This window comes from Dipteris shenzhenensis, chromosome 26 (genome assembly GCF_047967505.1).
Source record: "Dipteris shenzhenensis isolate YYH24624 ecotype China chromosome 26, Dip_SZ_1.0, whole genome shotgun sequence".
Lineage (NCBI taxonomy): Eukaryota > Viridiplantae > Streptophyta > Polypodiopsida > Gleicheniales > Dipteridaceae > Dipteris > Dipteris shenzhenensis.
In genome coordinates, this window is record NC_141621.1 from 34,280,851 (window position 1) to 34,294,958 (window position 14,108).

Sequence of the window (14,108 nt, forward strand, 5' to 3'; positions counted from 1 at the left end):
TTCACCTCTCTTTTTTGGGCAGCAAATGGTGCATGTTTTGCCATGGTCTCCCACAAGGGACTTTCAGGCTTTAATCCGCCACAGATGCCCGGTTTGGGTTGAAGTTGTTGATTTCCCACAATGTATGGCCTCACTTTTGCCTAAAATTGCAGCATCTTTAGGTAAAGTGGTCTGCCCACCACGGCCAAATGGCAACTCAAACAGATTTTGCATTCTCTGGGATACTGATAATCCCACACCGGACTCTTATTTAGTCACGGTGAACAATGTGAACATGGGAAGTGCTTTTTATAAACTCAAATGGGGTTTATTTGCAGGGGCCTGTTTTGAGTGCAAAAAGTTTGGACACATGGCTTCACAGTGTCCAATGAATCAACATAAAATGCCTCGTGCTACTTTGCCAGTTTACCTGCCTACCAAAGATGCTCCTACTCCAGTTGCCAACAAAAATAAAAGCAGTAGACAGCCTTCTGGGAGCCAGGATAAAGGCAAAGCTCCAGTGGCTCCCAATGGGAATCTCACTTCACATTCACCTCCTGCTATTCAATCCTCGACCAAAGGCCAGCAACTTTCAACTGATGGCTGGCAAAGTCCAAGAAAAGTTATTTCTTCTCGAAGAATTCCACCCCCCCGCACTTGGAATGGTGCATCCTCTAGCGGAAATACCCCAGAGATAAATACAGGAATTGGGATCACATGGGCTACAGTAACAGCCAGCAGAACACTCTTCCCTGAAGAAGAGGTTGCTGCTTTGCTGTCTACTTCTCAGGCGGCTACTTCTTCTCAGGGGCGAGGCCTTGACCCTGAGATAGAAATGCAAGGCTGACCTCATAAATTTTGCTGCTGTACATAGTTGTTACATTACTATAAATACCTGTATATATGACTGCTTACATCAAATGTTTTACACTCAATGTCCAGGGCATGTGTGACAGTAGGAAATGGAAATCTGTGTGGCTGTACATCAACAGATTTCAGCCTGACATAGTGGCAATACAAGAACACAATCAACATATTTATGCAGGCAAGACAGGACACTACTGTGGATATGATATTTTCTATGCTGGGGAGCACTCTTTCTCAGGGGTTGTCCTTCTGATCAAACATGAGCTTCAACCAGTCATTGCTTTAAATGACAACAAAGGCAGATGGCTTGTTCTCCAATGCATTATTAGAGGAGAGGTGTTTGAATTTGCTTCAGTTTATGCACCTCAGTCCTCTAGAGAGAGAACTGCAATTTGGGATGCCATGCAACAATATCCATGGAGATATCATGCCTACATATGTGGGGATTTCAATAATGCTCCACAACAGGGAGACAACACCTCCAGGCATGACCATATGTTATCTCCTGAAAGGCATGCGTCTCAACTACTTTTGCATCTGGATCTGGTTGACTTTTGGAAGGAATTGCAGCCTTCGTCACCGGGCTACACTTTTCAACATAATGCTCTTTCCGCTTATCAGGCACGTCTGGATCGATGGTATAGTGTCGCTCCCCAACAAAATGGGGATTTTACATGCAAAATGTGGATTGACTATGCCTTTGTGCATTCAGACCATGCCCCACTATGGTTGCAGTTATCTTTTCATAATATGCCAGATGATAGATTGCCACAAAGGAGACATCTAATCATCAACAATAGTTATTTGCAACATGCTGATTTCAAGGCAATGGTTACTGAAGCAGCTCATTGTCTTTCCTCTAGCAGCCATACTCATGTTGATGGTGCCTGGGATTGTTTTATTTCTAAAATGCAAGTTGTGATTAGAGCATATGGCAAGTCTTACATGAAGACTCTGAGGGAATCCATTGCTCAGGCCAAATCCACTTGCCAAGACCTCACTGAACTCAGCCATCATCGTTCGTTGTCCATGCATGAGCAAACAACACTATGCCAGGCCAGACATTGTCTTAAACTAAATGATCATAGGAAACTGGAAAAATGGGAGACTAGAGCAAGACAAAGAGCCTTTACAGATAAAGGCTGCTCTTCCAAAGAATTTACATCAGAAGAGAATCAAAACAGAAATTTGCAGAGTACTTATGCCTGATGGATCATGGACTACTTCACGGTCACAGCTTGCTTCAGTTTGTGTGCATCATTTCTCTCAGCAATTTGGCTCTGCAGCTCCTCCCTCGCAACAGATTTTGCTTGCACGAAATTTACTGTTGCAACATGTTTCTCCTATCATTTCCCCTACTCAAGCTTTGGAATTAGAGGAACCCTTTACCGAGAGAGAACTGTCAGATGCGATCAAATCATGTGGCAGATGGAAATCCCCAGGATGGGATGGTTTAACAGTCGCGTTTTTTCTAGAATATTGGCCCATTTTGAAGCACTCATTGCTATATATGGTGAATGTGGCGTGGCAAAATCAAAAAATGCCGGACACATGGAAGAGAGGTCTTGTGAAACTCCCTCCCAAAAAACAAATTTGTGAGTCTTTGTGTCACGGGGGCGTGAAATTCTAGGTACTTTAATGTACTACAAGACCGTGACAACTTTGGTTTTAAAAGTCCAAGCGTGGGCTTAATAATGTGTAATTAAACGCGGCATGGTGCCTAGCACATAAGCGTAATTAATCCCTAGGCCCAAAGGCATTCCAAGGAATTAAAAGAGTGGTTGTTGGGAAATTTTTAATGGGCCCCCTAGAGGGCCATGTACCTTCAGTGGCCCCCCTAGAGTTTCAGGTGGCTCTAGTGCCTTCTACATGCTCCTTTGCCATTCCTGGACCTTCCTGGGCCTTCTAAACTTCACATGTGTGGTTTTCTCTCTCATCTTCTCCCTTTGTTGAGATTTTGGACTGGTTTTTCAGCCTCCTTCAGCTGAATTCCGTTTTTCTTCATAACTCCTCACCCGTTTGGATTCCTCGACTTCCGTTTGGCCCGATGGCTTCCCCTCTGCCTCCCCTTCGTAGTGATATGCTTTTCCCTCCGTGCGTTTGGTAGAACGGGCAGAGCTGAGCACTTCTTTTGCTGGTCGAATTTGCAAAAGTGGCTTTTTCTGGACCTTTTTTCTTCTACCGCCTCCTGGGCCTCTCCTCTTGCAAAGCTACAGCTTTCTGTTGAATTTCGAGTGGTCCCACGCGCTGGTTGACTGGTTTTTCTCAGTTTTGGAGGACTTTCCGGCGATGAAACTTCTCCAAAACCTTCTCAATGCATTCCTCTCTGAAGCACGCTTCTTTTGAGCCCAAGAACTCCCACTTCTTCGCGACAGAAGTGCTTCTTTTCGCATTTTTCAATGGAATTCTTGCTGGTCGGCTCTTGTAAATGCTTTCTTCATGCCTTTGCACTCCTCTTTGGCTGAGAATGCAATTGGGCATTGGCTACTATGTCCTCTTGGCGATTGAGGACTTGGTTCGAGTCTTCAGGGCTTGGTGAGTTGTGATTTTGCTACTGCAATTTCTTTTTGCCATAAGCTATTGGTTGGCCTCGTGTGCCGCCTCTTTCTTGGCTCACAGGTGCCCAGGCAGTGCTACATGAGTCATTCTTTGGTTGGGTACTTTGCTGATTTTATTTTGGAGCTTTGAAAAGCTTTGTGAATGCCATCTGGAAACCACTCAAAGAGAGTGCAGCTGGGGTGCAGTGTGATTGCATCTGGACAGCCAATGGAACTGCACTCGGAAAAGAGAATGCCTTTGGGTTGAGCCTATGGGTTAAGTGCACTTATGTGATGGTGTTATATGCTTGAAAGCCTTGTGAAGGCTTAGTGAATTGGGGCTGCGTGCTCAGTTGCAGGGAAGGTCTCCCAGATGCAACTTGTAATCATTTCACTGTGAAATATAAAGAAATACCGAAAGGGGCGCCACGGTGTTTGGGGCCAATCGGGTGCACTTGTCTATGTCTGTTGAGCAGGGGCATTCTAGCCTCCATCCCTTTTTCAGTGGTTTTGTTTGTGAACAAATGGGTAAATGCCAAATGGTGATCATGCAATGGTTAATGGTTGTGATATATGCTTTGTGAGCTGTAAATAAGTGCTGAAGTGATTAAAGGTTTAGTTCCACTGCCCTCTGAGTGGTTAGAGGCCGGTTTCATTGGTTCCATTGCCGGGACACCACACACTCTTTCTCAAGAGGTGGGCCTCGGTAGTTTGGTGGAAGGATATCTTTGCTGCACTTTTTGACAGCTGAATATTACAACCATAAACATGGTGAGTACCCATGAGCAAGAGAGCTCCACAACTCCTCAAAGGAGAAGGCAGGAAAGCCTTAATGATCCAGCTAGTGTACAGCTGCAGGGAGCACAACAAATGCCTTTTGAGCAGGCCACACATGAAGCTACAACTGAGCTCAACCGTGATACTAGTTCTAGCAGTGAGTCAGATGATGCTACTATGTTGAATGCACAGCTTGCAAGTGCAGTGACTGCTTTGACTCAGCTGGCTCAAAATTTGGCTCAGATTGTGCAAACAAATGCCAAGAAGAAGAAGAAGTCAAGACAAGCAGAAGAGAGCAGCAGATAAGCACCGCAGGGAATTTGTATTCACAGAAGGTGATTGGGTTTTGCTGCGTTTTCAGAAGGCAAGGCTGAAAAATAAGAAAGGCAAGGAAAGGCTGTACACAAAGCTGAACATGCGTTACTATGGTCCTTTCCAGGTTTCTGAAAAGATAAACGAGGTAGCTTACAGGCTGAAGTTGCCTCCGCATTGGAAGATACATAATGCCTTTCATGTGAGCTTATTAAAGCAATATCATGGAGATATTCCCGAGGATGTACCTGATGAGGTGCAGCCTGAAGTGGAAGAACAGGATGAACTTCTGGTCCCAGAGCAGATTCTGGCACACAGAGATAGAAAGCTCAAGGGTAAAGTTATCCGTCGCTACTTGGTAAAATTTCAAAATTACCCATCACTTGATGCGAAATGGATGGAGGAAGGTGAACTGGCAGATTCACCTGGGATATTGCAGCTTTACCTGGATGCTTTCCAATTAGAGCCGACTGCGGTCCGGGCTCCTACAGGTAGTTCAGCAGAGCGAGCGTCTGGAGCATTACCTGATGTTCGAGAGGGGGGTAGCACCTCCACTCCCTCAGTACAGACGGGCTCACTGTGATTTCATGAGGTCGCTTGATGACACTGTATGTTTCATCGGAGATACTCAGTTGACAGTATTTCTGCTGTGAGACTTCATGATATTGATGCATCTTGACTATTGATCGCCGAGGATCACATAGATTTTGAGCAGTATATATGGATGGATGCATGCCTCTCCTAGCCATATTTACAGTGTCTCTGTATACTATAGCTGTGGCTTTCTTGTATACTCTTTTATGCTATATTTCATGCTCGCTCCTGTGTTTTGGGGCAGCAAACTGTGGTTTGCTGTTTCAAGAGAGGGGTATGTCACGGGGGCGTGAAATTCTAGGTACTTTAATGTACTACAAGACCGTGACAACTTTGGTTTTAAAAGTCCAAGCGTGGGCTTAATAATGTGTAATTAAACGCGGCATGGTGCCTAGCACATAAGCGTAATTAATCCCTAGGCCCAAAGGCATTCCAAGGAATTAAAAGAGTGGTTGTTGGGAAATTTTTAATGGGCCCCCTAGAGGGCCATGTACCTTCAATGGCCCCCCTAGAGTTCCAGGTGGCTCTAGTGCCTTCTACATGCTCCTTTGCCATTCCTGGACCTTCCTGGGCCTTCTAAACTTCACATGTGTGGTTTTCTCTCTCATCTTCTCCCTTTGTTGAGATTTTGGACTGGTTTTTCAGCCTCCTTCAGCTGAATTCCGTTTTTCTTCATAACTCCTCACCCGTTTGGATTCCTCGACTTCCGTTTGGCCCGATGGCTTCCCCTCTGCCTCCCCTTCGTAGTGATATGCTTTTCCCTCCGTGCGTTTGGTAGAACGGGCAGAGCTGAGCACTTCTTTTGCTGGTCGAATTTGCAAAAGTGGCTTTTTCTGGACCTTTTTTCTTCTACCGCCTCCTGGGCCTCTCCTCTTGCAAAGCTACAGCTTTCTGTTGAATTTCGAGTGGTCCCACGCGCTGGTTGACTGGTTTTTCTCAGTTTTGGAGGACTTTCCGGCGATGAAACTTCTCCAAAACCTTCTCAATGCATTCCTCTCTGAAGCACGCTTCTTTTGAGCCCAAGAACTCCCACTTCTTTGCGACAGAAGTGCTTCTTTTCGCATTTTTCAATGGAATTCTTGCTGGTCGGCTCTTGTAAATGCTCTTTCTTCATGCCTTTGCACTCCTCTTTGGCTGAGAATGCAATTGGGCATTGGCTACTATGTCCTCTTGGCGATTGAGGACTTGGTTCGAGTCTTCAGGGCTTGGTGAGTTGTGATTTTGCTACTGCAATTTCTTTTTGCCATAAGCTATTGGTTGGCCTCGTGTGCCGCCTCTTTCTTGGCTCACAGGTGCCCAGGCAGTGCTACATGAGTCATTCTTTGGTTGGGTACTTTGCTGATTTTATTTTGGAGCTTTGAAAAGCTTTGTGAATGCCATCTGGAAACCACTCAAAGAGAGTGCAGCTGGGGTGCAGTGTGATTGCATCTGGACAGCCAATGGAACTGCACTCGGAAAAGAGAATGCCTTTGGGTTGAGCCTATGGGTTAAGTGCACTTATGTGATGGTGTTATATGCTTGAAAGCCTTGTGAAGGCTTAGTGAATTGGGGCTGCGTGCTCAGTTGCAGGGAAGGTCTCCCAGATGCAACTTGTAATCATTTCACTGTGAAATATAAAGAAATACCGAAAGGGGCGCCACGGTGTTTGGGGCCAATCGGGTGCACTTGTCTATGTCTGTTGAGCAGGGGCATTCTAGCCTCCATCCCTTTTTCAGTGGTTTTGTTTGTGAACAAATGGGTAAATGCCAAATGGTGATCATGCAATGGTTAATGGTTGTGATATATGCTTTGTGAGCTGTAAATAAGTGCTGAAGTGATTAAAGGTTTAGTTCTACTGCCCTCTGAGTGGTTAGAGGCCGGTTTCACTTTGGCAGACATGATTGTTGATCGGCTAAAGGGGTTTCTACATGATGGGTTGCATCCTGCTCAATATGGTTTTGTCTCGCGTAGGCATATCACAGACAACATTGCTAATGCCTACATCGGAATTGAATATGCCAAATACACACAGCAGGATGTTTTGTTATTGCAAGTTGATATTGCCAAAGCTTTTGATACTGTTCAGTGGGATTTTATTTCATTGACTATGCAGGCATTGGGTTTTGGTACAAAAATGCAGCAACTCATTACTTGGCTATATCAAGATAGTGAAGCTGCCTGCATACTTTTAGCAGATATTTCTCCATCCTGGACTCTTGCTTGTTCTGTCAGGCAAGGATGTCCCCTGAGTGCTTTACTTTTTGCCATAGCCACTCATCCACTGCTTCAATATCTGGATTACCTCTTGGACACTGACGAGTTGTACGGGTTGGAGATTCTTGGCAGTCATAGCATGATTGTTCAGGCCTATGCTGATGACTCATTCTTTACTCCAAAAAATACTCGGGATGATCTGTCCATGATTATGCATGCTCTTTCCACATATGGATTGGCTGCTGGCCTTCGGGTAAATTTTCAGAAATCAAAATTACTGCGGTTACATGCACAGGAATGGCACAACCTTCTGTGGCCTGGGGAAATTGTCCCCGCTTCTCAATTCATTCGACATCTTGGTTATCCTCTAGATTGGGGACTCACCCGTTCACAACAAACTGATTGGGTGCTAGTAAAGTTAAGGGCAAAACTTGAATATTGGAAGCTTGCAACTTGGCCATTACATGTTCGTTTGCGAATTACACAATCCATTTTGATAGCATACATACAATTTTATCTGCCTCTCACTATGTTCATTAAGGCAGATCTGGTTTCATTTATGTCAGCTATCATGGAAATTTTCTGGCGTTCAAAACATGGCAAGAAAAGTCTCATATTACTCTCTATGCATCGTCTCTGTTCTCCAAAGATGCATGGGGTCTGAACATTCTCAATATTCAAATGCATTTACTTGCTCACAGAGGGAAAATGATGATACAATTTATGCAAGGAGATCAGCCTTGGGCTTTCATGATCAGCTCTCTCTTATTACATCTTCATACATCTGCCTTTGGGAATTGGCAGCCTACTCAGTGGGATTTTTTATTTAGCTCTATCCAAGGCAAGATCAGAGGATGCCCTTTTGTCTCTCGTCTGCTTCTTGATTGGAAACACATTCTCTCCCACTTGGAATGGCATGGCAGGGACTCTCTCTCGGGAAACTCTTTGAGGGCAGAGAATATCTTTTGGTCTAAAGTATTCCACTCTCCTTTGGCCATACAAGAACCTTGACGTTCTTATTTTCTCTCCTTCAAAGGCATTTCATCTGTGGTGGATGTACTTCAGGAGGATGGCACAATGTTATCTTTTTCTATGGCTGCTCGCAAATATGGCTTGTGAGCTCACTATTGTCCTTTATGGCATAAAATTTCAGCAATGCTCCAACCGTACTTGCCGGTGCCTCATTTGGAACTTCAGAATCGGCTTGAGGATTGGATTTTACGCTCTCCTTCCTTATACGCCCGTCCTTTGAAGCTCTCACATATCACAGTGTCATCACTGTATAAAGTCTTATTACCTCCACCTTGGATTTCCCATAGAGCAAATACTGTTTGGCATATGGATCGTCCAGTGAAGTGGTGGAGAAAAAGGCTGCGTCTCCTTTGGCATTACAAAGTCCCTCTTCGACAACAGCTTTTCCTATGGCGAGTTCTCCTTGGTATTTTTCCATCTGGACAGTTACTCGCACACAGACATATTGCTTCAGCTGTTTGTCACCGATGCCAGCACTCTACTGAATCAGTGCTTCACATTTTTTGGTCCTGTCCAAATACTTCTGATCTCATTGCTCTCATCAGACAGAGGCTTCGACAGAGATTTCCTACTGTTACTTTTGGCAGATTTTTCTGGTTGTTTGGTTTTCATCCACAGCGACAGGGTTTTGTTTTATTTTTTGTATGGGTGCGCTATTGGACCCTATGGACTTTATGGATGGACAGAAATCATAGAGTCTTTGGTGATCCAATATTTTCTTCCTTCCTTTTTTTCAAACGCTCTCTGCAACAATCATTCTACGATTGTCTTCAGACTCGTTTGATTGATCAGGATGTGTATATAGCTTATACTGAGATCTTTAGTTGAGTAGTAGCTACTTCGTTCTTGAAGTAACTATGAATGTAATTATTTTACAGCAATAAAAGATTTCTTCTCACAAAAAAAAAAAAGTGTGTTCAAGGAGAGATTTTTGAATTTGCTTCAGTTTATGGCCCACAATCTTCTCGTGGTAGAGGTTTGATTTGGGATGATATGCAATGATATCCTTGGCGGCATCATGCTTTTCTTTGTGGAGACTTTAATAATGCCCCTCAACTGAGAGATAATACTTCTGGTCGAACTCTCATGTAGGCTTTTGAAAGGGATCATTGGTCTCAGCCATTGCTTCAGCTCAGTTTGGCTGATCTTTGGAAGGAATTGCAACTCGGTTTGCCAAGTTACACATTTCAACATAATGCACAAGCTTCTTATCAGGCACGCACGGATCGTTGGTATAGGGTCAACCCACAACATTATGATAATCTTACTACAAAAACGTGGGTGGATTATGCTTTCACTCTTCTAGACCATGCCCCTTTATGGCTGAGAATTTCTTTGCATGAAATGCTAGATGATAAGACTCTCACAAAGAAGGCTGCTCATTATAAAGAATAGTTTTTTACAGGATGATGCCTACAAGGCAATGGTTTATGATGCTTGTCTGCCTCTTTCATCTTAGAGTCTCATTGACATGGATTATGCTTGGGATGCTTTTGTTGCTAGAATGCAATCCGTCATTCGGGAATATGGCAAAACCTACATGAAGACGTTGAGGAACACTGTTGCTCGGGCAAAAATTACTTGCCAATCTTTGATTGAGCTTAGTCACTTTCAGTCTTTGTCTAGGGAAGAAAGCACATCTCTATGTCAGGCTAGATATTGGTTACAAAGCAATGATCATGGAAAAATATCTAAATGGGAGACAAGAGCAAGACAGAGCGCTTTCCTGGACAAAGGTTCTTCTTCCAAAGAATTCTTCAAAAGCTTGCATTCCAAAAGGCGATCTGCTAATATTTTCCGTGCTCTTTTGTCTGATGGGATTTGGAATTCTTCTATAGCACATCTTGCTGCAATATGTGTTTCTCAATTTTCTAGACAGTTTGGGATTGCAGATTTCCCTTCACAAGCAGTCCTTGCAGAAGGAGCCAACTCTTACAAAATGTCTCTCCCATTGTTACTCCTGGACAGGCTCTGGGGCTAGAAGGCCCTTTCAGTGAAAGATAATTATTTGAAGCAATAAAATCATGTGGTAGATTGGAATCTCCAAGATGGGATTGTGTCATTGTTGAGTTCTTTCTTGCATAATGGGATATTCTAAAGTCAACTTTACTATGCATGATTAATTTTGCTTGGGAAAATCAGCATATGCCGCTCTCATGCCTGTCATTTACAAGATCATCATCAAAATGCTGGTTAATCGCATTAAAGGGTATCTACATGATGGCCTTGATCTTGCACATTATGGTTTTGTTCCTCGACGGCATATCACAGATAACATTGCAAATGCTTATGTTGGAATAGAATATGCCAAATACACAAAGCATGATGTTTTATTATTGCAGGTTGACATTGCCAAGCATTTTGAGACAATCCAATAGGATTTTATTTCACAGACTATGCATGTATTGGGTTTTGGTCACAAATTACAGCATGTTATTTACTGGCTCTACAGTGACAGTAAAGCTGCTTGTATACTATCTGGGGATATTTTTGAAGCCTGGACTCTTCGTTTTTCAGTTCATCAGGGCTGTCCACTTAGTGCGCTTCTATATGCTATTGCCACCCATCCCATGCTTCAATATATGGATCATCTGGTGGCGACTGACATGCTACATGGGTTTCTTGGAAGTAGCACTATGATTGCTCAGGCTTATAATGATGATTGATTTTTTACTTCTCAGAATACTGAGCAGGATCTATCCTCCTTGATGCATGCATTATCATTATATGGTCTGGCTGCTGGTCTTCATGTAAATTGTCAAAAATCCATGTTGCTGCCTTTGCATTCCAAAGTTTGGCATTCAATTTTATGGCCAGGGGAAAATTGTTCAACCTACTCAGCTGGTTCGTCACCTTGGTTATCCTTTAGGTTGGACAATTACTCGTTGCCAACAATTTGATGGGATACTTGCCAAGCTAAAGAAAAAGCTTGAATACTGGAAGTTCAATTCATTTTGATTATGTTTAGCAAGGGAGATCTTACATATTTCATGTCTATGGTTATGGAATCCTTTTGGCGCTCTAAACATGGCAGGAATAGTTTGAGATTACTTTCAGTGCAACATCTCTGTTTGCCAAAGATGCATGGGGGTCTCAATATTCTAAATATCCATATGCATATTCTTGCTCATAAAGGTAAATTGATGCTGCAATTTATGCATGGCTCTCAGCCTTGGGCTGCCATGATGCGCCATTTGATTTCACATCTCACCACTCCTGCCTTTGGATACTAGCAGCCCACTCACAGGGATTTCCTTCTTGGTTGTATTGATGGTAAGATCAAAGGCTGTCCACTAGTATCCCGCATGTTGATGGATTGAAAACATATACTCTCGCACTTGGAATAGCATGGTAGGGATTCATTGCAGGGCAATTCCCTACGACCTGAAAGCATACATTGGTCAAGGGTTTTTGTCCATCCGCTGGCTTTGTAGGAGCCTTGATGTTCATACTTTCTTAGTTTGAAAGGGATCCACTGCATTGCAGATGTCATTCATGATGATGGAACCCTTATTTCTTTCTCTTTAGCTGTTACAAAATATAATCTTGGTATGCACTATCGTCATGTATGGCACTCTATTACTCATATGCTTCAGCATTTTCAGCCAGTACCCCCACTAGAGATTGAGGATCGGCTTCAGGATTGGACTCTTCACTTGCCAAGGCCGACATGCCGTCATTTGCAACTCTCTCATATTATTGTCTCTTCCTTGTATAAAGTTCTTCTGCCCTTGCCTTGGGTTTCACAGAGGGTTAGTAATCTTTGGCAAATGAATTGCCCTGCAAAGTGGTGGCAAAAGCGATTGCGAGGGATTTGGCATTCAAAAATTCCTCTTTGACAAAAGGTTTTCTTGTGGAGAGTCTTGCTAGGGATTCTTCCTTCTGGGCAGATTTTGGTGCGGACACATAGCTCCGGCAGTTTGCTGCAGATGTTGGGCTCCGCGGGAATCAATGCCTCATCTTCTTTAGCATTGTTCCCACACCCGTGATTTTCTGGGTTTCCTTGAGCAGTGTTTGAGATCCAGATTTCCGAATGCTACTTTTAGAAAGTCTTTCTGGCTTTTTGGGATTCACCCACCTAGACATGAGTTTGTTTTATTTTTCACTTGGGTTCGCTATTGGGCACTATAGACTCTATGGAAGGACATAAATCATAGAGTTTTGGTATCCAACTTTTTCACTTTTCTCTTTTTTCAAGTACTCTGTGTAGCAATCCTTTTATGATTGTCTGCAAACTCGGTACATAGACTATTATGTATACTTGTCATATATTGAGATCTTCTCTTGATGTATTTGGGCACTTTCTCCTTTTTGGGATCATGACTCTGTAATATAATGCACAAGAATTTTCACTCAAAAAAAAGTGTGTGTACATATATATGTGTGTGTGTGTGTGTGTACGCACACACACACACACACACACACACACACACACACACACACATATATATATATATATAAAGCTAGCCCTTGCAATGTATTTTAACCAAATGTGCAGTCCTTACTGATATTGTAAATGCTCTAGGGGAGATATTGATGATATTTTTATTGTGTGAATGTATAATGCTGAAAGTGAGCACATTTGGAACTCTTGTGGTTTCTCAAACTTAAATGTTGCAGGTGATGGCTTTGATTGCATACCTAATGGAGTTTAAAGGCAATTACGGTCCTCATCTCATAATCGTACCCAATGCGGTTATTGTAAACTGGAAGGTGCGTGTTTCGTGCTGTTAGTACGTCTTAAAGTCCTACCTTCATGGACATATTTCTGTTTTCCATTTTGCATCCATATTCAAAATTGAGGTTTTGCCTTGCTGGCTTCCTGTAATTGCAGAGTGAGCTATTGCGATGGATACCCTCTGTCTCCTGTATATTCTATGTTGGTGGCAAGGAGCAGCGCTCAAAACTGTATTCTCAGGTTTGAATTAAAAGTTGAAAATAAACTTCCATGGCAAGTCATTTGTGAGAAGTTAGATGCGAATTAGATTTCACCTCTCAATTTCTTATGTATCTGTTTCTTTGTTTTTTTATAGGAGGTTTGTGCTTTGAAGTTCAATGTGCTGGTTACTACGTATGAGTTCATCATGCGCGATAGGTCAAAGCTATCAAAGGTTGACTGGAAATACTTAATTATCGATGAGGCACAGCGCATGAAGGACCGCGAGTCTAGGCTTGCACGTGACTTGGATCGCTTCCGCTGTCAACGACGTCTGCTTTTAACAGGCACTCCTTTGCAGGTTGAATCTGGTTTATAGGACTTTTTTCAGGTTTCAGAGTTGACCTATCTTTAAAGATTATTGTTTCTCCCTTGCCGAAATGACGAAAAATTGAGAAACATAATCAAGTGCACACACAATACATTTGTTTGTCGCACTTTGGGACTCGCAGTAGGCATGTATGCAAATGGCTAATACATTTTTCTCAACTGTCTATAATTGCTCATTTGTTCTAACAACCACATATATGGTTCACTTACATGCAGAATGATTTACGGGAGCTGTGGTCACTTTTGAATCTGCTCTTGCCAGAGGTGTTTGATAACTCAAAATCTTTTCATGATTGGTTCTCAACACCATTCCAGAAAGATGGTTCTTCGATAAGTCCGGAGGATGACTGGTTAGAGACAGAGAAAAAGGTGATTGTTATTCATCGGCTGCATCAGATTTTAGAACCTTTCATGCTTCGCCGCCGTGTGGAGGATGTAGAAGGCTCTCTTCCCCCAAAGGTGATACTTGTGCAATTTGTTATGTTTTTCATGGGTGAAGAGAGAAATCGATGGTCAGGTTTTGGCATGATCACGACTCCAGGAGTGTTGGA

At 43.0% G+C, this 14,108-nt stretch overlaps 1 protein-coding gene across 2 annotated transcripts in view; it reads left to right on the top strand.

The window, feature by feature from the left end:
- BRM (transcription regulatory protein SNF2) overlaps positions 1 to 14,108 on the top strand; it is a 66,710-nt gene that overhangs the window by 22,717 nt on the left and 29,885 nt on the right. For both annotated transcript variants that reach the window (XM_087397329.1, XM_087397330.1), the window contains exons 7-10: positions 12,912 to 13,004; positions 13,126 to 13,209; positions 13,325 to 13,528; positions 13,774 to 14,016. In XM_087397329.1, coding sequence (XP_087253455.1) covers positions 12,912 to 13,004; positions 13,126 to 13,209; positions 13,325 to 13,528; positions 13,774 to 14,016 — 624 coding nt within the window. The remainder of the gene's footprint in view (positions 1 to 12,911; positions 13,005 to 13,125; positions 13,210 to 13,324; positions 13,529 to 13,773; positions 14,017 to 14,108) is intronic.